Source organism: Mycteria americana, chromosome 1, assembly GCF_035582795.1.
Source record: "Mycteria americana isolate JAX WOST 10 ecotype Jacksonville Zoo and Gardens chromosome 1, USCA_MyAme_1.0, whole genome shotgun sequence".
Lineage (NCBI taxonomy): Eukaryota > Metazoa > Chordata > Aves > Ciconiiformes > Ciconiidae > Mycteria > Mycteria americana.
In genome coordinates, this window is record NC_134365.1 from 56,596,022 (window position 1) to 56,619,569 (window position 23,548).

At 44.6% G+C, this 23,548-nt stretch overlaps 1 protein-coding gene across 1 annotated transcript; it reads right to left on the bottom strand.

Moving 5' to 3' along the window:
- Positions 1 to 1,166: 1,166 nt before the first annotated feature.
- Positions 1,167 to 23,529, bottom strand: ACO2 (aconitase 2). Its single transcript, XM_075499716.1, has 18 exons — positions 23,407 to 23,529; positions 17,455 to 17,597; positions 16,112 to 16,370; positions 13,836 to 13,928; positions 11,505 to 11,663; positions 10,924 to 11,074; positions 9,520 to 9,624; positions 9,165 to 9,256; positions 8,776 to 8,881; positions 7,517 to 7,674; positions 6,310 to 6,383; positions 5,490 to 5,601; positions 5,186 to 5,308; positions 4,833 to 4,988; positions 3,482 to 3,673; positions 2,542 to 2,674; positions 2,120 to 2,241; positions 1,167 to 1,665 (listed from the first exon to the last, which is right to left on the bottom strand). Exons 1-18 carry the CDS (start codon positions 23,440 to 23,442, stop codon positions 1,522 to 1,524), a joined length of 2,358 nt encoding a protein of 785 aa, XP_075355831.1. The 5' UTR covers positions 23,443 to 23,529; the 3' UTR covers positions 1,167 to 1,521.
- Positions 23,530 to 23,548: the final 19 nt, after the last annotated feature.

A 23,548-nucleotide genomic window follows, 5' to 3' on the forward strand; every position in this document is an offset into this window, starting at 1 on the left:
ATTAGCTTCCTGCCTAGCAGGAAGAAAAAAGTTGCCTCCTGCAGTTTAGCTACTTGGATTTCAAGGCAGACAGGGTTGAGACCAACACTTTGCTCTGCTCTAACAGCCAGTAACAATTGCCATCACCCTCCCTGACAGCAGTGAAAGGAAAGGGGGGAACAAAACAGTGAGTAAAATCTATGCAGGGCCCATTGCCAAGAGAACGATGTTGCACATAATTACAAAGCCAGCCACGTTTGGCAGGAAGGGGCTATAATTCCCTGGGATAGTGGGTCTGCTTAACCTCCAACTGTGAAAACAAAGCCTGAGTCACCAGTGCCCTCCCTGCAGCGTTGTTAGAACCCCTTAATTCTGAACTGTTATTCCTGGTGCATTGCCCTAATTAAAAGGGAGCCTAGAATTCTTTAGGTTCACATAGTAACTGAGGTCCATCTGCTCAGACAATAAGCTTACTGAATGCTGTCTATAGAGCAGTAGTGCTCAGACATGCAATCATCTAGACATGGTGGAAACAAACTGTTTGCACAACACCTCCAGCTGTTTGTACAGGTGGAAATTCAGGTGAAGCGAGTTAGAGCCTCAACAGCCAGAGAGGCTTCCACACAGGCTCTTCTGGGGGTAGTGCCTAGTGCAGGGCAGGGGGAAGAAAACAGCCCAGGTACCTCCAAGTAGCTGATGTGCTCAGCTCCCATTTCACAGGGTCAGAGCTCCCAGGAGTGTGGCAAGGTGGTAGCTGCATGGCTTTACATGCTGATCTAATGAGATACTCCTCAACATCAGTCTCCTGTTGTGGAGAAGGGAAGCCGTGCTTGAGGAAACTAGTTTACGGCACGATGCTGGGAAAGCATAAAAATCACTCACTCCTTGTAACTTTGTCATTGGTGCAGTAGTGGCACTGCTGCCCTGGACAGGAATGTAGTTGGGAAGGTGGCGATAGTCATGAGCATAGCCTGCAGTAGGTTAATGTCAAGGGATAAATAGTGCAAGACAGCTGTGAGGGCTCTCTTTTTACCATGTGTTTTTGTGCACAGCAATGATTTACAGAATAAGAACTAGGCAGGTACCGTCTCATATCCCTAAGAAGTTCTTTCCCACCCTCCCAGCAACAGTGATAGGGGAAGCAGGGGCTGAAGAGCAGGACTGTGAACATAACATGAGGCAGAAGAGATGGTCACATTCTTTATTTTCATTTTATTTCTTTAGCCATCAGTAAAGTGAATGGGCAGAAAACAACCAACTGAGCAGACAAACCCACCTTAGCCGGTTATTTCCAAATATAAATAACTGTGGGACAACCAAAATTGAGCCAAAATAGAAAAAGGGAGCTGGGGAATTTAAAAGACAAAAGTAAGCCTAGCTGCACTCCCTTTTCATAGTGTCAGTGAAGAGGAAGTACCATAACAAAAAGGAAGCTATGGTTACATTTGATCAGACATTTATTCCAACAGTAGGCATGGAATTGCACTTTCATGAAAATGCCAAAGCTGAATCGAGTCCAGTGCACTGGGGCATTGTGCGCACTTAGCTTGATTTCTGCTGCAGCTCCTTCATTCTGTTCAGGGCACTGCCAGCTTGAAACCACTCTATCTGTGACTCGTTGAAGGTGTGGTTCAGCATGATTGTTTCTTGGCTCCCATTGGGATGCTTGATGATGCATTTCAGAGGCTAAAGGAAGAAGACAGTTTTTATTTCCCCCCTTCTCTTTCAAGGGAGCAAGTTAACTGAAGCTTCTCACAGGAAAATTCCTACATGTTTTTAAAGGGTTGAAAATGAAAAATTACAGCTCAGGGGGGTCTTAACATAGAAATGCGGATGCAGTTCCTTGTGGGATAACACTTCTAGGGAGCACTCGTGCCTAAGGCAGCAAGTCCAGGAATTCAGAATATTGTACAAGGGTTTCTCGTAACTGTTCAGAATAACACGATCTGGTTCTGACTTGCTCTCTAGCCCCCAGACCACTGGCACAAAGTGTCTCATCTGGCTGGCTGGCAGGCTGCACTGCCCGTGGGTGCCTGTGCTGCTTCAGGCCTCCGGCACACAGCTCCACACTGCTCCTGGACAGTGGCACATCCCCGATCCCTGCCCCCCGAGTGCAATGACAAGACACCCAGTCAGTTACCTTTCCAGGTGCGAAGTCTGCCAGCCCCACAATGCTTAGCTTGTCCACAGGATGAATCTTGTTGTAGTCCGCTGGATCAGCGAAAGTGAGAGGCAGTAGACCTTGCTTCTTCAGATTGGTTTCTGTGGAGAACAAACCACCAAGCACGCTTGTAACAACACACTGCAGGGGATCAGGATTACCTTCTGGCTGCCTAGTGCTTCTCAGAGTAGTATTCCAGCAACAATTACTATCTTTGTAGCAAAATCAGCACATGCACTGTTTGTGGCGTATCTAACTAGATACGTAACAGGATTCCTGACAAGAAGGACCAGCAGAATCTGTCAGCAGATAGGGGTTGAGCCCTTGGGCAAGGTGAACACCGCTTCCACCCAAACCAAATACATCCTGTTTACACACATCACAGGGGAAATGCAACTCACCGTGGATCCTGGCAAAGCTCTTGGTGATGATGACCCTGCCCCCCAAGTGACGTGGCTCCAATGCTGCGTGCTCCCGGCTTGATCCCTCACCATAGTTTTCATCCCCAATAACTGCCCATTTGACACCCATTTTCTGTGACGAAACAGATTTACATTTCTGCAGTCACTCAAGTGAGGAATTAACAATAAATATCCACCCACACATGTAATTTCAGTGCTACCCTACTGATATTGCTGTGCTATGACACCTTCTAGAAGGCTCCCTTTGGTTCTGAGGAAGGACAGAAATAAAGGAATTAAGTGCTTCACAGCAGTTAGGGACTGCCATCCTTTGCTAACGAGGGCTGAGGAGGATGGCGCTTGGGACCCAGAGCAAATCCTTGCTGCCACCTTTCCTTCCATGGTCCTGTGCCAGAGCAGCGTTCACACCAGCCATGATCCCTGCTCTACTTCTGGAAGCAATCCAGAAAACTTTAACTTCTGTCCACTGGAAGAACCAATCTGAGACCACCAGAGGGTGAAAGGACATTTCTGGGGGTTCTAAGCCAAGTTTTAAAGACTGAAGGGGACAAGATTAGAATTTATTTAAACATTAGACTAGTCACAGGTGAAACAGTGCAGGAGGCAAGATTTAGTTGCAGTCTGTTCACACCCGTGCCTTGTAAGGTGTGCAGTGCCTAAAGGAGTTCTTCCCCTTTCGTCTATGATTTCTGGTCCCCTCTGGGTCAACGAGATCGTCCTCCCTCTTCCCCATAGCAGGTAGGGAGAGAATCTCCTACAGGAACTGCCACCAGAGTAAGTCCCAAGAAAAAGCCTCAACGCTGAGTGAATTCACAGCTGCTGTTACTTGAGAGCAGGAGGGTGAGCTCCTCAGTCTTGGCACAGACTGCCTGATGTGTAAACATCCTCTTAAAATAGATGCATCAGGGGAAAGTCTCACCTTGTAGTAACGGGCTGTGTCTGGGACTGGCCCAAACTCCTGTGTTAATGCATTCCTCACAGAGTTGGCTTTGCCATTTTCAATGTTGATGGCACCAATGAGCAGGTTGTTGGAGATGTTGTCCAGATGGCCACGGAATTTGAGCCACGGTCCGGCTGCAGAAATATGGTCAGTGGTGCATTTCCCTTTTACCTAAAGGGTAGTAGAAGAGAAGAATGTCTTAGGATGGATCAGTGACTTGACCCTTCCTCAACACTTTTTATTCTGAAGGATCCTCACATCTCTTTTTAAGGGCATGAACCCAAGAGAATTGCATCTGTTACAGAATCAAGACACTCTAAGGCAGAACACAATGGTCATTCTGCATGTGTGTAGGAGGAAGAACATCCCTCTTCCAAAGGGTAAATTACAAAAATGAGCTTAGCCATGACACCTCCTGCCATGTCCTCCCTTCCCTCAGTAGCAGGTTCTTCAGGTACAAAAAGCAATTAAGCCCTTCCTGCTACAGCTCAGCCTCCCTGCTGGGGGAGTTCAGCAAGATGCCAGGTGTTTCCTTTAAGTTTCCAATCCGCACATAAGCCTTCTCAGCTTGTAAGAACAGAATTCCCAACCAGAGATAAGGGCCTTCCAACTGCTAAGTCCCAAAGTGCTTGCAAAGGAATTGCCTGTGTCAAAAACTCAAGCACAGCTCAGTATGGCACTTGGGAGTACCTGCAACTCTCTGCCATTGAGAATCAGCAATGTTCCTGAAGGTCAGTTCCTAAGGGATTGCATTTCAGAACCCATCATTGTATTAACTGAAGTTTTCATCCTGTTAACTCACCATAGGCAGTGAGGAGAAACCCATGTCTTCATTAAGGGACTGGAATGCAATGCTTAACTATTGTAAAGTAATTTCTCTTTCTATACAATGGGAAGAGAACACACATACTGATGGATGAGAAGTTCCTAACAACCTCATTTCAGACAAAATGCATCTTGGAACAGTCAGGTATTAGAGATGCTAATTAAAGAACCCATCCGCCTTTCTGCTGCAGGTTATAACTGGGACAAATTCTGCAGACTGCATGGTATGGGTAGGATCATATCACATGGTATAACAAGCTTCATTTTTCATGGTATGAGCTAACCACTAGCCCAAAGGAGAAAAGTGTCTTAGTTATAATAGAAGTATCAGAAGGAAACACTTGGAAGGAAGGAAGACCCTTGCTTCACCTTCCATAACAATGTGGTTGTAGGGGAGGGAATCACAGATCGCTCAAAGGCACATCCAAAGCTTCTAGCAATTGATGTGCAAACCCCTGTTCAAGCAGTCCTGTCATAGCCAGTGTTCCCCCACTTTGCTGCTGACCTTGATGAGGATCAGCATGTCTTCTAGATCCTTGCCGTCCCACTTATCGAAGGGCTCAAGAAGCTGGAGGCGCTGGCTGGTGGGGCTCACATCCACATGCTGCCCGCTGCCATCCTTGGGAGGGTACTGATAGGTGTCCTGGCCTGGGTCAAACTCCTTCCAAAGAAGAAAGGAAAATCATCAGCCTCAGCCATCCCCAACAGCACACAAAGAGAACAAGCCAATACAGGCAGCTGCACCCATTCTAGCTTTAACACTAAGAAAGAAGTCAGTGCATGAAAGTTCCCTTACTACATATACAACACTACTTGTGACAGGCCTTCCCTCCCTCCGTCTCCAGACTGAGCAGTTACCAGCTTGGGCAGCTCATCTGCATCAGGTGCTTCTAGTTTAAACTTCTTCCCATCTGCTCCTGTCAGGTAATCCGTCTCAGGGTTAAATTTTAGAGTGCCAGCAATGGACAGGGCTGTGACAATCTGAAAGAAAAAATGACAAATTTAAAGACATATTCTACCACCCATCTCTTCATTTGAAAGTCCTACGCCTAACAGTCTCAAAGCCGGCAGCCAAGCTACGCTGGGTGTCTTCTGCAGGCAGAGGAATTAGGTCCCAAGGCATCCTGAACGATTCCACGGCCCCCCTCTGGCTGTTTCTTACCTCTGGAGAGGTCACAAATGCATGAGTCTCCGGATTGGCATCATTGCGACCTGTGAAATTCCTGTTGTAGGACGTAACTATTGTGTTTTTCTCTCCTTTCTTGATGTCCTTCCTGTGAAAGAAACAAACATGCTCATCAAATCCAAAGGGAATACTGCTTCTACTTGTCTCGCTGCTAAAATCTCCCAGCTTGGTTGTGGTAGCAATCACTATCTTTTGGCATGAATTGGTGCCTGGACATGTTTTCCTCCCTTAAGCACAGACTCAAAACCAAGGACAGTGCAAAACCAAGTCAGACACTGATTCCTGGAGTAGTTTTCATAGCCCATGTTGTGCACTGTTGAACTGTCTAAACAACAATCAGCTAAGCACATTGCCTCTGGACATCTCACCATTAGCAATGACAAAGCCACATGAAAATGTGGCTCCCATCCCTTCTATTGGGAATTTTCCTCCCTGCCACTCCAATGATTGAAGTCAGACCAATTAACTTTTCCTATTTTAAAAAGACCATACAAACTCCAGTCCACCCTCTCACAGATAACAAATCTCTCTCCCCAGTTTTTGCCTACTGTAAGAAGCCTCCAGGTGTGGCCACACTTGTGGCCATTCTGTAGCTTCCTTCATCTAAAGGCTCAATATAAATCTGCAGTCTTTCATTTCTCCTCCTCCAGTGCATATCAGACAGCTATGGCCAATGGGTTTTTAAGCATTTATTTTTAATTCCCAGTGTGTTATACTTACAATCAAATTTGGCTTCACAGAGAGCTTTAGGAGCTAAAAGATACAAAGCTAGAGTGAGGTCCGTCTTTCACTTTACCTGTCCCACTGGCCAATGCATGGCCCACAAGCGTTGGCAAGAACCAGCCCTCCAACATCTCGCAGGACTTGTGCCTGGGGGCAGAGAACAACTTTGTTACTAGTAGAAAGTCTGGAATAAGTTTCTGGGGTTGCTCTTTCAGGGGAAGAGGATACCTGCTCTTTCAGGGGAAGAGGACACCTGCCTTCTAACAGAAAGCACCGAGCCTGAGAAAATTCCCCTTGTTTCACTTGCGAGTTTTGAGTCACTTTTATAAATACATGGGATTTGATCCCAGTAAAGCTGTAAATTAACACTGGAGAAGAGCACAGGGTGACTTGTCATGATGTTCCCATTCTCTGCGTACTTCAAATTGAGCAATCCAGCTACTCACAGATATTTGACTGAAGGGCAGTGCCTGGTCTGATCAATACCCTACATACCTCCTGTCCATGTAAGGAGAATTGGTGAAAGTGCAGGCAAGCATGTGTGTCTGCTCAGTCCATTCAGCAAATGATTCAATTGAGAGGGCAGCTGTTAAGGAAAAGTATGACTGTGGACTTGTTGGAGGAGGCATTAAGCATTGGCTGGACATATCCACATGTAGACTTAACATAGTTGGTCCCCAAGCTGTGACAGCATCTAGTATTTACTAAATACTAGAACTAATCAAAACATCATTTTCTGCTCCCCACAGAAAAGGGGAGAAAGTAGGTGGTGGTTCCTCTACAGAAACACTTCATTTTAAATCAAACATGAGTTTCGCCATAAGTTTAGTCTAGAATGGGAACTTCCTTCCTACATACAAATGGCTTGCTCACATCTTAAACTGTTCTTAAAGGAGAAAACTGGATTGCAGGTGGGTGCTAGCCCTTCATCAGCCATGTCCATCCACAGAATCCCAGAAGCAAAAGGCATTCCTTGCTATCCATACTGTTATCTCCTCAGGGCCCCAGGTCCTGATAACTGTCTCAGCTCTGCCCAGTTCCAATCCCAGTCTTATACGCCCAGGTAGTAAAGATATTACTATCAAAACACTGTCAAGGTGATGGCAGGACGCACAGGCATAGTAACACAAGACTGGTTACTACATCAGTAATTGCACCTCTAGCAATAAGTGAAGACAAAGTTTAAGAAGTTTCCATTAGTTACATCTGGAGTCCCGAATACTGTCTGGAAGAGAGTTTAACACTTACTGTTTGGAAGCGTAAAGAGCAGTCATACTCACATAACCGTCTCTTTCAATGGTGGCACGGATCTGCTCTGAGCCTGGTGTGATTGTGAACTGAGATTTGCACTTCAATCCATGCGCTAGTGCCTGTTTTGCCACAGCTGCAGAGCGTCCCATGTCCTCATAGCTGGAGTTGGTGCAGCTGCCAATCAAGCCTGTGGTGTTTGACAGAAACAGGGAGGTGGTTACTGCAGCCCCCCATTCTAGGAATCTTCTCCCTGACTCATCTCTCAGGAGAAAAAACAAGGGACAACCATGTTTTCTGCTGACAAGGAATCTGAAACGATTTCAGGTACTAACACTGCCAAGCCTCCCAGCAAGATATTGTGGACACAAGCAATCCCTTGTCCAGCTTTGGAAGTTGCAAAGTCAGAACACACTACCTGGTCACTAGTCTGGTTATTGTTTTACAAGATCAGAGTGTCACCTACTTGCACTTTGGTTAAGCAAATTACCAGAGAGGTATTGTTCCACGAAGACAGAAGAGGCTTCAAATCAAGATGGCAAGAAATGGAGGAAATGATGAAAAGAAAGCATCCTTTGTTACAGTACAAAGACCACATGAGGACATACTATACTGTCCTGACAGCATTCTGGTGCTAACCAGCAAAAAATAAGTTCTCTTGCAGTTAGAGCTGCTCTTGATCCTATTTGTAACACTATCAAATAATACATTTCCCACCTGGGATGTGGCCTTTACAACACAGTTGCATTCTTTTCATTCCCCCAGTGACCAACACTTGAGTAGCCAGATGACAGGTTACCATCCCACAAGTGAGTGTGTAAGTATCCAAGCCTGCTCTTTAGGACAGCAAGTACTAAGTTTACTATGTCCCAAGCACTCAACAGCCAGCTGCTGGGAGGACTGACAATCGTGCTCCTGGCTCCCGACAGATCTTGCAACAGACAAATCCATCCAACAGACTTTTAACAAAGGTGCTCTTCAACAGGTAACATTCCCGCCAACCCAATCATTCAAAAGTTTCCAAGAAGGAGAAAAACCAAACTTGTCTGCCTCTTGAGATTAAAATCCCTCCAACTATCCCAGATCTCATCCCACACACCTGACCCAGGTGGTCACTAATCTTCCCAGCAAATTCATATGGCCATGAAGAGATGACACTGCAGCAAAGTCAAAGGGCATACAGCAGTAATTAAAGAACTGGATCCCCAGCTGGGTGATCAACCGCTTATCCCAAGACAGCAACATTTACACTACAAGGATGAAGGCAGAGGAAAGAGCAAATGCTACCCACCAACTCTGATATCAACAGGCCAGCCCTCCTTTTCTGCCACAGCACCAATCTCTGACACAGGGTGCGCCAGGTCTGGTGTGAAAGGTCCATTGATATGCGGTTTCAGCTTTAAGAAACAGTGACAAAGTCAGAAATTACAGTAGCCAAGAAAAACCCCAAAACACAGCAGCAAATCAAGTCCTTTCATAGCTCTATCTGGAAGCTGTTTAAATAGGATTCTCCTACACAAACACCAGAGCAGGAGCTGTCAGTGAAGCAGACCTGAGTGTTTTTTGTATGTTCTAGCACAGCGCCAGGGGTGTCACATCAAACTCCCAGCTTGGTCCTCATTCACACAAAGCAGAGTCACATCACAACATCCAAGATGGCAAGCAGGAAGGAAGCCTTACCTCACTGAGGTTGATTTCTATCACCTGGTCATACTGACAACCAGAATCTGGTACCAAGTGTTGCTGGAATTCGTCCGCCAGCGCAGCTATGTCTGGAATAAGAAAGAAGGGATATCTGGAAAGTGCAGCAAATATGAGGGAAAAGAAAAAACTTGGAACAGCTAAATACAGGGGGTTCACCATATACTTCCCCAGCCGCTTCATCTACAGACTTCCCGCTTGTATCAGGTGACCTACAGGACCATGCAAGGTCAGAAGTCACATCAGACACCACTGTAGGAGGATGCTGCTCTCAGAATACACCTCTCCACTTGAACCCACGCTTCTATGCACTTCAACCCCCAAACCGTCTTACCAGCTCGCCCAGTCTTGCCCAAGTATTTCTTCATCCGTGCGTTGTAAGGGAAGACTGATGTAGTAGCTCCGATTTCAGCCCCCATGTTACAGATTGTTGCCATTCCTAGAGAAGGAGAGGGAGAAGAGACCACAGGGTCAATGAGAAAGTCCATGGCCATCCAATTCTCCAAAAGTCAGTCCATGGAAAAGACAGCAAAGCCAAGAGAGACCAGGGCATTTTTCACAGAAACCCAATTTCACAGCAGAGAGGACACACTGACTACATAATGGCTGGCTCAGCCCCTAACATTTCTGATTGATACAGTGCTTGCGACCAGACTTTTCTGCAAGGAAGAAGCTGAAAGCTACACTGATTCTTGCAGATACTGGAAGGGATGACAGGGAACTCCCTCTCTGTGCTGAGCACCAAATATATTTACAGCAGTGAGCAGTGTCCCTGCTACCTGCAATGGGTGTCCTGTCCCTCCCTACCATCTCATTTATCTTTACTGCAAGAGACAGAAATCTGTGAGAAACTTCCTGGGTCAAATAAAAAGCTTCCAGTGATGGAACACAATAAAGAAAAAATATTTGCTCACAGCACGAGGATCACCTATGCCTTTCAGGGACAGAGCAATGAAGCTGCAGAAGCTGCTTTTACGTTTAATGAGCTAGAAGCAGATATCACAGGTCAAGTTCCTCTGATTTCACAGAAGAAAAATCCCAAATTGCTCTCATGTTTGTAAAACCAAATATTCCAAGTTGTAGCCAAGCCATGCAAACGGAGATGAGAAGCCCAGATTGAAGGCTGCACTTCAAGCCAAAGGAAGGGACACTTCTCGTAATTTGGTCCTAACTAGCATCATTACAGACAACTGCAATTTTTGCTGGTTCAAATTCAGCAGCCAAGACCCACAATTAGCTAGTGTAAGACTGCATGTTACAAACTGCTGCCTTCTGGTCTCCCCTCTGCCCTGCTTTTCTAAAAAGCTTTTTCTTTAGCAGTTGTCACACATGTACGCCCTTCAACCTGTTTCTTTCCTCTCTCCACAGCCTATTTTAGGCTGAAATGAAAATGTCATCCTTTATCTCTGACATCTCCACCCTCTAAGCATACGCTGGAATACCTCCACCCTTACTCTTATCCTGATGCCACCACCTTCCAGGATTCTTCACAATTAACCATTCAGTGTTCTCAAAGTCACAAGAAGATTTAATAGAGAGAGTTAACTTTTTCACTGAGAGGCAGTGCTATCTTGTTACACCACTCTCACCCACTCTCCCAGTTTGCCATGTACTAATCATCTGGCCAGGCTAAGGGAGAACATTTAGCACTTCTTGCCTAATTCCCTTCCCAGCCTCCACAGACAACACCCAGCTCCAACAACAATCCACTCCAGATAAGACATTCATGTTGTCTTACCAGTGCAAGAGATTGAATCCACACCAGGCCCGTGGTATTCGATGATGGCGCCTGTTCCACCCTTGACAGTGAGGATGCCAGCCACTTTCAGGATCACATCTTTAGGAGAACTCCAGCCTGAAAGCTTGCCAGTCAGTTTTACACCAATAACCTGAGCAACATTAATGGGGGGGAAAAAAAAAAATACTGACACCATTTCCTTTCAGCAGCCAAAACAATTCCTCAGAATTTTTCCTAAGAATCTGGGTGGTCACAATACCAAAAAAGAGAAAATCTTTAAATCAATACCAAAAAATCCTGAAGTATCAGAACATGTGCACAAGGGCTGAAACCACTGACAGGGCCAACTGAAGGGAAATCACTACTCACCTATCACTCTCAGTCCCTGAATAAAAAGGCTGGAAACGGAATCTCAGAGCTGCCAATGAATCAGAGACCAGCTGTTTAAGCCAGTGTGTGATTACCACCAAGACCATAATGGTATATAGTGCCTTATATACATAGTGCCTGAAAATCAACTTTTCTTACATATCTTATATCTCACCCTTCACATCGAGGATTAGTATTCCTTTTGCTCCTACCTTTGGGCATTTGAGCTCCCAAGGGATTCCTGCCATGACATCTACAGCATCAGCTCCACCCACACCAATGCAGATTCCTCCCAAGCCACCTCCATTGGGGGTGTGTGAATCTGTGCCGATCAGCATAACCCCAGGGTAGGAGTAGTTCTCCAGAATGATCTGAAAATAAAAATGGATTGTTTGCTTGCTTGTTTGTTGGGAAAGGAGGGGGAAGACAGCAAGAAAGAATACAAGAATAAGAATTTAGGTCAGTTTGTATTTGCAGATTTCAGTAGCAAGAAAGTAATTGAATTTGGTTTGGATTGGAAATTCACATCTGTTTCAAACTCCTTGCGGAGGATGTAATGACAGAACAAAGTACCAAGTCTCAGCCCCAACAGCATGCCCACATGGCATGCTGTTGGCACTGCCTAATCATGCATCAGGTTACAGTTTGACCAAAATAACCTTTAAGAAACACCACTCTTGGCAAGATAACTGAGAGAGAGCAAGCAAGAAACCTCACCCACCTCAACGAAAGCAAGTTGTTTCCCTAAGTCTCAGCCCCTGGGATAAGCCCCTTGCTCATCCCAGAACAGTAAGAAAACTTAAAAAGTGATCTCCATTTTTTCACTGGAAGACTGCTTCCTTCCACTTTAGGCTTTTGCTAAGGCGCCACCTTTGTTAGGGGTCAAGAGTCTGTTCCTTAGTCTCAACACCCTTAATCAACTGCTGAGCAAGCCAGTTCACCTATCCAATGCTAGCAAGACCTTTCATAGTCTTTATACTCCCACAGCAGCAGAATACCAACACGCTCCTCCAATCCACGCTGCCAGCCAAAACCTAATCACATAGAAGAATCCCTCACAAATACACCAAGAGGCTGCCCTTCCCTTACTGCTGCTATTGATTCCACACAAGACTCTTCAACTACTAGCAAAGCCACAAAACAGTTCTTCAATGAAAAATTATGAGTTTTCTATGGTAGCAAAACAGTAGAGAATTCAATGCTAATGAACTTCTCACTGCATATGTGCCATACCAACGTTATGGACAGCCCTTCTGGGAAGCGCAGACCTCACAGTACGTGTGTTACAGAACAGCTTGGAGAGAACTAAGGTGGTCCTTTATTAAGAAGACCAAGGTTTTGCCTCTAGTACTTCCAGCTTTATTTGCTTGTCGTTCACATTAATATACTTGTGCAAGAAAGGTCACTTTCAAGGACTCACTTTGCAAGAGTTGAACTCTGAAGCTATACAACACGACCAATTTTCTCCAGCTGGAGAAAGTCAGCCCCAAGAAAGCTGGTAACCACACACAGCATGGAGCTATGTTGCCATGTGACAGATGTTACAAGCGGTTTCAGAATACAAATGACCTGAGGTGTTCCCATAACCTTCTGGGGAGTTCACCTGTTCTATTTCCTTTCTCTGTTGCGTCACACCACGTTAAAGTAACCTTAGTAACTCATTTTGTAGCTAAGAAAACATAGCACAGAGCTCTTGACTCCACCTGGTCACAAGCTCCCTGCTGACAGGATGCTTACCAGTCATGTATTCTCCTCTCCACTCCTTTTGCTTTGTGCTGCACTTCAGTTTTTACTGCCTATGACTCAGAGGAACAATGAAAAATGTCTACTGGACCCACAAAGCAAATCAACCAAAAGCAAGTTAGGGAAATCCTGCCAGAGTTGTTGGTTTTAAAAAACAAAAAGCCTCATTAAGTGGAAAGTTATCTTGGGACAGTCATATTCTTTTAAGGTGCAAGTGCTATAAGAAGAGAATCTCATGCTTGGAAACTGTTGGAAACTGTTTTGCATTTTATTCAGTTCACATAGCAACTCATTAAGTGTTGCCATTCTTGAGTACTGAAAGTAAGCTTCTCTGCTTGGTGTCCTTATATACTCTCCTGGTTTTTATGGAACCAAACACATACAAAATAACCCTAAAAAAAGTATGTTCCCAAAGCTGCTTTCCTTACCACCAAAAGCAATTCACATTATCCCTATGTAGCCAGCTTCATGGCATCACCTTACTGTCCCAATCGTACCAAGAGGAGCCAGCCCACAAGCAGTTAAGATATTTCAAGCTTCTGTGATTCACATGGCATGCTGTTGGCACTGCCTAATCATGCATCAGGTTACAGTTTGACCGAAATAACCTTTAAGAAACACCACTCTTGGCAAGATAACTGAAAGAGAGCAAGCAAGAAACCTCACCCACCTCAACGAAAGCAAGTTGTTTCCCTAAGCTGGTGAAATTCTCTAAGGGTTTGCACTTGAGCTCTTTCTTCACCATAAGGTAAAAGAGCCACTGCATGTTCAAAGATTGCAAACACATACACACACTTTACCTGGTGAATGATTCCTGATCCAGGTTTCCAGAATCCCACTCCATACTTGGCACCAGCTGTTGCTAGAAAGTTGTACACCTCCTGGTTTATGTCCTATTCATGCAGGGAAACACATAGTATTAGTAACACATTTTGTTCTTCCATACATCAAGAGCTCATTCAAACACACTCCCTTCCCTCCCATGCCTGTCCATAGTTTGCTCCACAGTTTTGTAGCAGTTACAGGGAGCTGTACATCACTTTTAAAACCAAAAGGGATGAAGACTGTTTGCCAGTCAGTTGTTAACAGGCCATTTAATTTCATCCAACTTGTAGCTCTACTAAAGCAACTTCTTTAGTTTCCAATTCCAAACAGCACAAGGGAAATAGCACAATTAAAGGAAAACTCTGCCAATAAGGCGTTTCAAAATGCTCTGCTCATTTCTTGTATTCTCAGGGGTTTTTTTTAACCTGTTTCCCTTTCTTCTTCTACCCCCTCCTTCCTTCTCTACCAGCTGCTCCTTTTGCTTTACAGATGCTTTGCAGACATTTCAAACCCTTTAGATAAGCCTTTCTCCTTTATTTTTACAGATTAAGAAATGGAACTGGAAGTTTCTCGCTGCCAGCGGAGTTGGTGGGTGTCATTTCTCATTCTACCAAGTCCCCTGTTTAAGACTCACACAATGCTGCCTTTCTTGCTGCACTATAACTATTACTGGTGGAGGTCACACTGTGAAAATTGCTTGTGAGAATAACCACGGTTGCCAAGGAAGTATGACACTCTTATGTCCTGACAGTTCTTGGCAGAGGAGTGGCAGAGTAGATAAGATAAGCACTAGGAGGAGAGAGTTTCTTAAAGACTGTTCTCATGCATCTACACTTCAGAATAAAGAGAAAGGGGAAACTGGAGATAATGGAAGAATTGTCTCAACACACATTTGCTGAAGTTTCCCATGAGGCAGCAGCAGTTCTTTAAGCCTCGTTTTCCACTGGGAGTCGGGTCACTTCACTCTGTTTGTGCATCCCTCCCCCAGTAAAGCATGCTGATATGCCAGGAGCAGATCCAAACTGCTCTCCAGCCTGCCAGCATTCATTGTGTGCCAACTGGCAGCAGCAGAAGCAGAACCCAGTCAGAAGAAGGCAGGACCTTTACTTGCTCTGCTCAGAGCGGATGGCAAAGGAGGGACTCGGCTCAGCTCAGGACTGCAGTGAATATAATTGCACTACATAGAACAAATGCAGGAATAGGGGGAAGGGGAAGACTGGAGGTGAAGGGAAGAAGAGAAACCGTCTTATTTAGTAAGTCCCAAATTCTTAATTGCACAATTTGGGCACAACTTAGGACTGAGATAAGCGGAGCAAGAACTCCCCAGATTCACTCCTGAGTGGTGTAAGTTGCTTTACTGTGGCCTGAAGGAGGAAGCCAGAAGCAGTTACTTCAACATCAGGAGTTTCTGAGAATAGATACGGACTAAAACCTTAAAATGCAGCTGAGCCCCCACAAACTGTTTACTGTTCGTACATTTTGGTATCAACGTCCAAGGCACAATTCCTCCTGGCTCTGACAGTGAACTTAGGCTAGGACCACTTGGAGTAACGAGATTTTCCCCACCTCCCTGCTATGCTAAGAGCATGTTCTTTCTTGGCAGATACATTGTGGTATGTAAGACAGAGTGAATGTGTCTGTATTTAACAGAAGCCCCTACAGAGGAATAAGCAGTAAAACAGTGAACGGGAAATTTAAAAAAAGACAGTGAATCAGCAGTTGGACAAACAACACATTGAAATTCCCAAATAAAAACCAACATCCTCCTTGCTTCTATACACATTTATACCTACCCTCGTTAGCCCTGAAAGCTGTACATGCTTCAGTGAGTGTTCTTCAGCTAATCACTAGCAAATGGTTTGGGAAACAAAAGTAGTTATTTGCTCCCCCCTCACAGGATACACCAGTGCAATGCAGACACATGTTCAGGAAGTTTTCACACTGCCATACTGCGGCATAAAGAGCATAACTCTCTAGAGTAATCTGTATTCCTTTTTTTCCCTTTGAAATAGATTTTCCTCCTCCCTTAGCTGAAGTATCTTCTCACTCTCCAGAACACACATATGACCTGGGCTTCCATCATTAATAGATTAAGACTAGCTTTTCCTACATTCGTGGTCCTTTAAACCATGTAATGGATGAATCACAGCTGAAAAACTGCAGGGGGAAAAAAACCAACTAAAAATCTCTTCCTTCAACTGGAAAGAGACTTTCAAACAGACAGAAAATTCACAGTCTCTGCAATAGTGACCTTGGCTCTTCGAAGATCCTTTTCACCACCTGACTGGGCTTCAATGAGGTGATCACAGTGGATGGTGGAAGGCACAGCCACTTTTGGCAGCCCGCTGCTGATGAACTGTAGCATTGCCATCTGAGCAGTGGCATCCTGCATGGCCACGCGGTCTGGCCGTAAGCGCAGATAGGTTTTGCCCCGCTCAATCTCCTGTTTTGCTGGGTCATCCAGGTGTCCGTATACAATCTTCTCAGACAAGGTCAGGGGACGGTCAAGCCTAGGGAGAAAAATTTTAGTATCTGCATCTTGTGCACTTCAACATTTGCCCTTTTAAGCATGTAACAGAACGTTTCCCTGTATCACTCAGACTGTTAAGACCTATTAACATGCAGAAACCTGCATGCTCTTCTTACAGCACTAAAATATCAACTGGCAGCTGGCTAAAACAGGAGCTCAGTTCAGAAAGTTCAAAAGTATATGGATTGATGTCACTTTATGCTTTCTTTTATAATCTTCCTATATAGTAAAAGAAACATTGACTCTGCTCATTTCTTGAGTCATACCTCAGGGCAGCAAATGTGGAGGAGAGACAGAGGTCAGATTCAATTCACAAATACCAGATCCCACAGCAAGCAGTACAACTAAGCGGAGTTTCATGACCTCAGACCTTTCATCTTGCAGCTGTATCAGTTGAGGAACCTATTTATGTCAGTGGTGAGACCTTCTGAGAAGTAACTAAGTAGATACAATGACTTGAAATGAGAGCTACCGCATTTAACAAAGGATGCAAAGACTGAAGGACATGTCATACAAACCACTGCCGAGGCAAGTGGAGCAGGAATGACAACTTAGCAGGCACACAAGCCCCTATCAGCAGATTAAGGTCACTATGTTTACATATGCTACGAATTCCCAGCCCTCCTTTCTGTGCCTAACGCCTACAGTGGAACACAGGAGAACGTTCACTGTCGAAACACAGTGCAAAGGAGCACTACCCTATAATGACCACTGCCTACGCGCTGCTTCCTGAGAAAGGAGCAAGGGCCAATATGAAGGCTCCTCAAAGAGGGCATTAAACAAAGAGGACAGAGCCCTTTCTAGCATCTCCTCTGCGCTGGCCTGGTTCTCTGCATGTCGCAGTGCTTCATCGTAACCTTCAACCCTTCCCACAGTGCCCCACCACTACCTGGGGACGCTACAACTCCTGTTTCACTACATTTGTGACTGCCACTGCTCAAAGCTGCTCTCCCTAGTAAATATTCCCTGTGCCAGGGCCCGTGACATTTTTTTCCTCCTCTCCCGTCACTGCATAGCTGCATGCTACACGTTGACCCCTCCCCTCTTCCCTCCTCCACTCTTACCTCTTACGGACAATGTTGATGTTCTTCTCCAGCTTTTCATAATTTATGTGTTCATTAGGCTCAAAGTGGCTCATGGCCACCTTGGCCCGCTGGCACAGGACAGGAGCAACATGGTAGCGTCGTATCCCACTGTTCAAGGCATGCTGGAAAAAGGAGAGTATTAGCACTAGAACCTTGCAGAGTGAATTCCTATAAAATATCAGTAAACCAATTGTTTTTCAGTTGTTATTCCTGGAATTTTACGGGCTGAGGAACAGAAAAAATGCAAATATTTTCAAAGGCACCCAAGGAACATTTGATTGTACAATACTGCATATTATGTTAAACAGTGAGACACCAGGTTACCCAGAACAGGTAGCATTTACCAAATTATTTTACATTTCTATTTACAGCACCAGATGCCTTACACTTTCAGTGAGAAATCTGCTTTCAGGCAATGCTGAAATAATTCTTAAGCAAACACCAGTTTGCTATACTGCTGACATACTACAGCCATGGTGGAGAACCACCTACTCAGTTTCCAAAGCAAGCTAACCCTAGGTTTGTATTTGCTCACTGGTATTGAGTTTATATTGACAGACTGGCAGGTGACACAGTATGGGACTGAGTAGATACCCATCTCTTCCACCATCACATACTAAGTTCCCTATGCAGTGTCCCTGCATGCCATTACAAAGCTTATTATATTTCCACTTAAGGTGAACCATGTTTCAATGCTAGAGTGACTTTGATGCACGTGTCTGGTCTACGATGTAACGCAGAGCAGGAGAGAGGCAAGATGTGGAACAAACACAGCAGCTTCACCAACCTGGCTGTGCAGATCCACGTGCTATTTATCTTCACTCTCACCAAGGCATCCTCACCCTTCCCCTAAGAAAAGCCTTGCACTTGCCCTACAGGCGAGTTAACAGCAGGACAGATGAACTATACTGTCAGCTGAACACATCAGCAGAAAATGCCATTAAAAAAAAAAAAGCTCAAATTTTGCTTGGCAGCCTCCACACTGAAACAGTTCCCTGGAACATGGAAGAAAGGCAAGCTATGGTGAGACACCTTTACAGCACTTGACCTAGAAGAGACAGGTCAGTGCCCAGGGTTAAAGGGCTCTCATGCAGCTTTGAAAACTGAGTCAGAGGACAACCTCCATAAAAACTTCCAAGGATTTAGCACATGCATTTCTTGCATCCTTTGAAAGTCTCAGTCATCAGCACTAGAAGTCTGGAAACAGACTGAAGACAGGAGTTCAGAGTTCTTCCTTCTCCAGTATTACACTTTAATCTTAATCCTTTTTTTCCTATTTATCCTCTTACTTTAAACGTTACAAGGTTTTGGTAAGTACAGGTTAATAAACATAGTATTGCACTAAATATCCTTTTTGTACGTATGACTGTAAATCAGCAAATGTTCCTTGCGCAGAACACAATCACAATACCAACCACTGTTTTTGCATTATCAAAAATGCTAGTCAATTCTTTAGATCTGTTCAAGCATTTTTAATTTTTCCCTGTGAATATTTTTTCCAGTTTTCTTGTTACCAGCATTGAAAACATTGCCTGAAATAATAATGATCAATGAGACATCACCAATTTTTATCCAAATCTCTTGTTTTATTGTCCTTTTGATAACGTTTGTTAGTATCTTACACAATAAAATTTCAGGAAATCTAGGCAAGATCATAATAGCCAGCACACTAGCAATAAGGGTGTAGTTTGTTTTTTTACTAAAGTCCTAAGCTGTTAGATATACAGCTTTCAGTAAGAGTAATACAGACCTAGCAGCTGCACACCATTTTCATTAAAGAAAATCTGAAGCAAGTGAACACAGTGGTACATGAGAGGGCACTGCTCTTCTAGAAGTGCAAATGAAACCCACTCATCAAATTTCACTGTGCTGCACTTTAGTTTAGAACTTCCAGAACGTATCACAGGTGTCAGAGGTGAGACTTTTCCTTCCTTCACCAGCAAAACCACCAAAAAACCCAAACCAAACACCACCCAGCTTCTCATTGTTTAACGTACATAAGCTGCTCTTTACCTAGTAGCCATGTAACTTCTGTTTTTGTTTTGTTCTGCCTTTTTTTTTTTTCTTTTTCATTCCCCCCCCTCCCCACTTAAGCATTTACCCAGCACAATTAATGCTGTAGACAATGTTGTCTTTACCTCACAAGATATCCATTATATTGTGAAAGTATCCAACTGCTGGAGTGGCTGGAAAAACCACTGAGGTATCTCCACAATGTTCATGGAAAAATAATTATCTCTTCCCCAGACCAGGAAAGGTATTTTTTTTAACTCAGTAATTCCTTCCTTCCTTCCTTCCTTCCCCCCCGCCCCCAATCTAATCCTGTAGCACAACTGATTAATGGAGTTTCTCCATGTCACCCATTAAACTGAAAGCTAAATTTCACCTTAATTCAGAGTACAGAAGGAGAACAGATTTGCAAATTAAAGCAATGGCAGGGGCTTCATAGCATTCTAGTCTTGCCTGGGACCAAAGCTGATTATGATAAAAAGAACTCTCCAAAAAGAGGTGCAAAGAAATGTGTCAGATAAAATTCAGACAAAATCTCTTCTGTTTAAACATACACATCTATGTACCTTTTTAATTCACTAAATGGCTTGGTTAAATCTAGTATTTATTCAAATACTATATAAATATTCAAATGGTAATCACAGAAGTAGCAATACAAAGTAGTTGACTTCTGCTTGACCACTACTTCAGGCTACCAGAAGTGGGAAGGGAGAGAAATGAGCATGTTTGAAGTGAAGAATGCTAGCTGGACATGGAGAGTGGCAAGAGAAGTCTGGAAAACTGAAAGTCTGTTTCTGTGATGGCCAGTAAGACCGGGTAAAAATGATCACTTAGGCCAATTGGTTTCAGAAGACTAGAGAATCATTTTTGTCTACATAAGACTTTTAAAAGACACCTTTTAAAAGAGAGCTATCTTCATTTTACTAGGATGTAAATCTCATTCCACATCTCTACTCTGTTGAGAACTGATTTGATTCAATATGGTTGTTCTCACGTTGGCACCCAACAAGCCTAAGGATCCATCACCAGCAATGAGCAACAGCATACACTGCCTGGTTCAAAAGTCTGATCTCTCCTCATAAAGAGTCTACAATATATTAATGATCACACTTGTTGATTCTTTGTGCCTGTCCTTTTTCCACTGTATCCTCAGAAATGAGGTGGCAGAACGACAAGATTAAGGAAAAGCCACAAGCCTAACAGTTTCCAGCTTCATTCCCTCTCACTCTTCCCTGAAATAGCAGGTGGTTTGGGGGGGCTTCTGTAGTGTTTTTTTTTTACTGAGTAGCAAGAAGTGCCTTGAGAGCAACAGCCAAGGGAAGTAGGCAGCCAGCAATCTATACATTTTCCTTTTTATCCAGGAACTGTTAATTTCTGGACTGATCACCCAGGAAACAGCTGCCAAGTGATCTCCTCTCATCTGGCATTGAATTTGTTATCCCAGCACCTGAGTGTCCTTATTCAGATTTCAGTAAAAGAAATGGCAGTAATCATTACAGGGCTCCTAAGTCTATCGGTATTTTGGTAGGTGAAAAGCTTCCTTAAAAGACACAAAAAAGCTAGCCTATTACATGGGTCATTACTTTTGAAGTCTCCTTAAGAGAGCCAACACTTATCTTTATAGATTTTAAAAGCTCATCTTGAAAAGTTAGCTATCTTGCATTTAGCTCACTACAGTGAATGGTCCAGATGCAAGAGAAGTCTGAATTCGGAAACTAGCTTACATTTTGGCAGCAGATATGGTACATAAATCCAGTAAGCAAAAGCATAGCAACTGTGCTACACATACTCCTAGAAATCCTAACTGAAACCCAAAATACCATCTTTCCTCATCCTCCCAGATCTAAGAACACTGGCCAAGTTTCCAAGATTCACCATGATTCAGCCTAAAAAAAGCAGTGTGGTATAATCAAATTGTAAATGCAGTCTAATTTTCTAGACCCACCTCCAAAGAGGAACCAAAATTAGGGTTCTGAAGATCAGTTTAGCTCTAGCCAACACTGCATTTTGCCAGCATACACAAAGCTTCCCATATACAATTTCAGTACTTACCTACAAGGCCTTCAATAAAACCCTGATACTTCAGATGGTTTAGCGTTTGACAGTACTACTCATTCAGTCAATCCTCAGCCAACGTGGCTCGAGAAATGGGACGCTACTAAAAGCATCTCTCAGATAGGCATGAAAAAGATCCTGACCCTTTGAGACTATTAGAATAATAGTACTTTAAATAGGACAGCCCAAACCAGGCTAATTCCAATTTAATTCCTTCAGAGGTAAGCTTCCTATGCAGTTCCAATTCCAAAACAGTTCTAGGATGGGAGATGAGTAGAATCGATGTTAATAACAGGTGCCATGGTCAGTGCTGGCACTATCACAGTGATTGGCAAGGTGATTCTCCTATTCATTAATCTCTAGGCTGCTAAAAATGTGCTAAATATGTGCAAAAAAAAAATTTTGCCTCCTAAAGAGATAACCTAGAAGCATGTTTGACTACCACCACAGATTTAGTCCTTCACAGGGGAAAAACATGTACCCTGAGCCTGATAATAGAAGACAGCCTCCCAGAATACTAAATTTCCCACATTCACTGTGCTAGCACAGCCTTTAGCAAATGACTGCTTGTTCTCATGCGATGACACACCATAAAACGAGAAACAATTCATTATCCTAATAAAGGATTTGCCTTCATTTTATGAGTAGTCATTTCTGTTCAAAGTAAAAATTAAAAACTATTTAACAACTAGAATGAATATACCAAGTTAACTGAAATGGTACTATTCGGTAACTTTTGCTTAAACTAAAAAAGCTTTACTAAAACACCTACCTCTAAAGTAAGAAAGTAATACAAAACATAAATTAAGCTTCACAAAGTACTTTCAGAATACTACAAGCCAAGTTTTTTACTTTGGCTCTGTAAGAAAAGGGTACACGTTGGCCAAGGTCACAAATGGCAAACTAAAAAGTCAAATTGCCTGACTTCATCACATGCTTTATTAAAGGGAGCAAGGCTTCCTTATCCCTGTTAGTAGCCCTAAAAAAAGAAAACTGCATCCTGATATTTGCCTTCCAGGCTTTAAAAGATCATGAAATCTTTATTATTGAGTACACATTAAACACAATAATGTCTCGAGTAAGAGAATCTCTGTGGCAAGCTCATACTACAGGCAGATATGGTTTTTAGAGGTCGCGATAGAGAAGACTATGAGAATCACTATCACTGCCTTAGAAAAAGAAACAGTTAATGGGCCCGTCCAGGTTGCTTTTCAGTCTTTCTAGGTCCCGTTTATAATATAGACCCTGGCACCTTTTTCACCCAAGGGCCTCTGTTATTAAAAGTAGAAATTTTGAACAAAGTAGGCAAAAGATAGTGAGCCTTTGTGCTCACTAACACAACGAGAGTCACCTTGTGCTGCCGCACGCTGATAAGGGGAGCAAACAGAAGACAAAAGGAAGAAAAACGCACGCCCCAGGAAAGGCTTTTTATTTCGCCGTTAGAGCCCATAGTCTCAAGCTCACCGCCCCGCCGGGCCCGGGGTTTGACAGCGACCCCAGCCCACTGAGGCGGGGTCCGGCCGGGGCGAGGGAGGCGGCGGGGCCAGGCCGCGTCTCCGCCGCCCCGTTCACCTTGCGCTCACCTTGAGGGCCGGCCGGGCGCGGCGGCGGGAGGCGCCCTGCCCCGGGGCCCGGGAGGCGGCCGCGCTGCCACCGCGGCCTCCCCGCCATCGCCATGGAAACGGGGCGCTGGGCCGCGCCGGGGACACGCTGACCTACACGCGGAGGCGGGGACAGGCGGGGACGGCCCGGCCCGGAGGCTGCAACCGGCCACCCGCCCGGCGGGTAACGACCCTGACCCCGCCGCGACTCGCTCTCTCCCGACCGCCACCCGCCCCGCCCGACTGCCGCCGGCGCCCCGCTCACCCGCAGCCGAGCCGCCAGGACGCAGTACGGCGCCATTTTGTTCACTGACAAAGATGAAGTCGCGCCCCGATGGCGTCACGCGGCCCATTTCAAACCTCCGGCGCGCGGGCGGGGCGCCGCGGGGCGGGGTCTCGCAGGTCCT

What these genes read in the sequence shown, in the direction of transcription:
- ACO2 (XM_075499716.1), bottom strand. Translation starts at nt 23,442, where the DNA reads ATGGCGCCGTACTGCGTCCTGGCGGCTCGGCTGCGG. An exon ending in GATCAGGAATCATTCACCAG is followed by an intron (nt 11,664 to 13,835) that starts GTAAAGTGTGTG and finishes TTTTATTTTCAG; the next exon opens with ATCATTCTGGAGAACTACTC. An exon ending in CCATTGAAAGAGACGGTTAT is followed by an intron (nt 6,384 to 7,516) that starts GTGAGTATGACT and finishes CTCTGCCCCCAG; the next exon opens with GCACAAGTCCTGCGAGATGT.